General features: G+C 54.7%; 1 protein-coding gene across 7 annotated transcripts in view; it reads right to left on the bottom strand.

The window, feature by feature from the left end:
* Positions 1-2664, bottom strand: part of HDAC7 (histone deacetylase 7) — a 38355-nt gene that overhangs the window by 13187 nt on the left and 22504 nt on the right. For 6 of the 7 annotated variants that reach the window (XM_027768322.1, XM_027768320.1, XM_027768323.1 and 3 more), the window contains 3 exons: positions 2461-2590; positions 2068-2262; positions 715-934 (listed from right to left, as the gene is read on the bottom strand). In XM_027768322.1, the coding sequence (XP_027624123.1) occupies positions 715-934; positions 2068-2262; positions 2461-2590 (545 nt within the window). The remainder of the gene's footprint in view (positions 1-714; positions 935-2067; positions 2263-2460; positions 2591-2664) is intronic. The other variant, XM_027768319.1, reaches the window with a different exon arrangement.

Here is a 2664-nt window from a genome sequence, read left to right on the forward strand (position 1 = left end):
AAATGGAGAAGGGACTGCGGCATGACCATTCCTCATCGGGGGGCAGGGCTTTCTTGCTCCCCCTCCAAACCCATCTCTCTTCGGTAAGCACATGTCCCCTCCAGCAAATTTTAAAAATAAATAAATAAATAAAAAGTAGTGGGATGAAATCCTATAAGATTCCATTTTAAAGATTAACTTTTTTTCAAGAAGTGTCCATTATCTGTTAGGTAAACAGGGTACAAATGCAGTTGGTGTTTCTTGCACATGCGCATGTGTATGTGGCTAGAACAGAGATGGACTGGAATGTAGCAGAATTTAAATAGAGTTCCTTTAAGTGGTAGATTCTGGAATTCAGGTTAGTTATTTTTATTTGATTCTTATGCCTTTCTGTAGTTTTCAGATTCTAAAATACTCCTGAGCTCTCTTTACAAGCAGAGCAACAGTAATATCATTTTTCAAAAAGGCCGAATGAGTTGGCAGGAGATTCGGATTCTTATCCCAGCCGGACTGCCAGCTTGCTATTTAACCACAACCTTGACCTTAGGTTTCCAGAGCCTTGGTCTCTGGAAAGCAGAATAACCACCTGTCCCACCTGCTTCATGGGTTACCTGCCATGTGGATCTAACGAGACTAGGAAAATGCTCTAAAGATGTTCTGAGGGATGGTTTGAGACAGACATGGACTCATGCTTCCAAGCCCCTCCCTCCTGCCTCCATGCAAATCCCATCTCACCTGTGGTGAAGGGCAGAGTCCTGGCAGGGGCGTCTGAGCTGGAGAGGACTCGGGCCTGGCTGGTGGGCTCTGAGGTTGGCAGTGAGGCAGACGCAGCTGGAGAAGACTGAGCCCTGGACAGGGGCCTGTGTCCACCCTGGGTCAGAGGAAGCAGCACAGAATCCCCAGTGCTTCCCCGGGGGAGCCGCCCGGTCAATCGCTGCTGTTCCCAGAGCAACACCTGAAGGAAACAGGGGTGTCAGTCTCTGGTTTCTCAGGCTCTGCTTCTTCAGCTTCTGCCCGAGACCCTTTTTCTGGAGACTCCAGGATATGCCTAGCCCTACTGCTGTGCTGGGCTCTGGCCTTTGACTCCCTAACCCCCGCTAACCCCAATAGCCCCCTTGAGAGTATATGCCCCAGGCTAACTACCTGGTTTTGCCAGAGACCCCTGGGCTCTGGGACTCCAAAGCCAGAGGCAAGGGTAGGAGCCTTAGGTTCAGTTCTGACCCGATCTCCTCATCTCCAAGGACTGTGTGGCTGCCCTGGGACACAGGGACTGCATGAGCCACTGCACGTAAGTGTGGGCTGTTACCAGGTGTTACAGGTTGAGTCATGTCCGCCCTACATCCATATGCCAAAGTCCAAGCCTCTGGCACCTCAAAATGTGACCTCATTTGGGAACAGGATCTTTACAGACAGACGTAAGCAAGTTAAAATGAGGTGAGTGTGGTGGGCCTTGTCCAATATGACTTGTCCTTATAAAAAGAGGACATCTGAATGGAGACACAGAGAAAAGATGGTGTGAAGACAGAAGCAGAAGGTGACCAGCTGCAAGCCCACGAGAGAGGCCTGGAGGCAGCTCCGTCCTTCATAGTCCTCAGAAAGAGCCAACCTGCCAGTTAGCTTTGGACTTCTAGCCCCAGAACCATGAGATGAGAAATTTCGGCTGTTTTCAACACCAGGTCTGTAGGATGTGATAGCAGCCTTGGCAAACTAACACACCACAGCCCAATTGGCACAGGGAGAGCTCTCTAAAGGGCATGAGCCTGGCTGTCTACCTTGTGCTCTAGCCACAATACAGCTGGTCACAGGAGAGGAGTCCTGGGGCCGGACTGGGTACAGCTCTCTGCGAGGCCAGCCTCACTGCTGGCACAGACTGGCCCTGAGACTGGCAGGCTGCTGTAGGGACGTGTGTATGCGAGCATGCGGGCGTGTGTGATTGTGTGGCGAGTCAGTACCAAGGATCTGGCCGGGCAACCATCATGGGTCACGGAGTTGTGCCCTGCACTGACATCACATCCGTCTGCCTTCCCCAGCTTATGCCAGGCCCCAGTCTTCTGACCACACTCTGAAGGCACATGGGTACCCCCATACCTGCTGGTGCTGCTGCAGAGGAATAGGGCCTCTGGCCTCAGGCTGCCCGTGGCTCGACTCCCTGTGCTCCAGGCCGTCGTCCACCCCCTGCCCCAATGCCCCGCCATCGGTCTCCAGGTCCTCAGCTGAGGGTATCTGCCGCAGCCGGGGCTTCTCACTCGACTTGGCTGGCCGCTGGGGAAGGGAGATGCCTGGCTGAGAAGTCATGGTGGAGCAAGGAGTGTGGGCGGGAGGTGGTGGATGCTTAGACTCCTGCATTATGTGGCCCTGGGCCCCCAGCAGCACATCCTCTCTCTTGCCCTCCAGGTCCTGCACTTCCTAAGAAACCCTGCTTTCAGGTCCCAGGACCCCTTTAGCACCCCCTAGGCACATCCCCTACCAAGTTCCTCTCACCTTGATCAGCTGGACGTGAGGTTTGAGCCGCTCCAGGCGGGGCTGCAGGGGGCCCAGCAGAGGGGGGGCGGTGGTGCTGGGGGGCAGGGGCTCTGAACGGGTCCGGCTTAGCGGCCGGTGGAGGCCTGACCCAGAGAGCCGCTCAGCAGTCAGTAAGGACTGGGCAAAGTGGAAGGGGAGGGGGCCCAGCCCCGGGCCTAGGAA

The sequence above is a fragment of the Tupaia chinensis genome, unplaced genomic scaffold (assembly GCF_000334495.1).
Source record: "Tupaia chinensis unplaced genomic scaffold, TupChi_1.0 Scaffold145870_1, whole genome shotgun sequence".
Classification (NCBI taxonomy): Eukaryota; Metazoa; Chordata; class Mammalia; order Scandentia; family Tupaiidae; genus Tupaia; species Tupaia belangeri.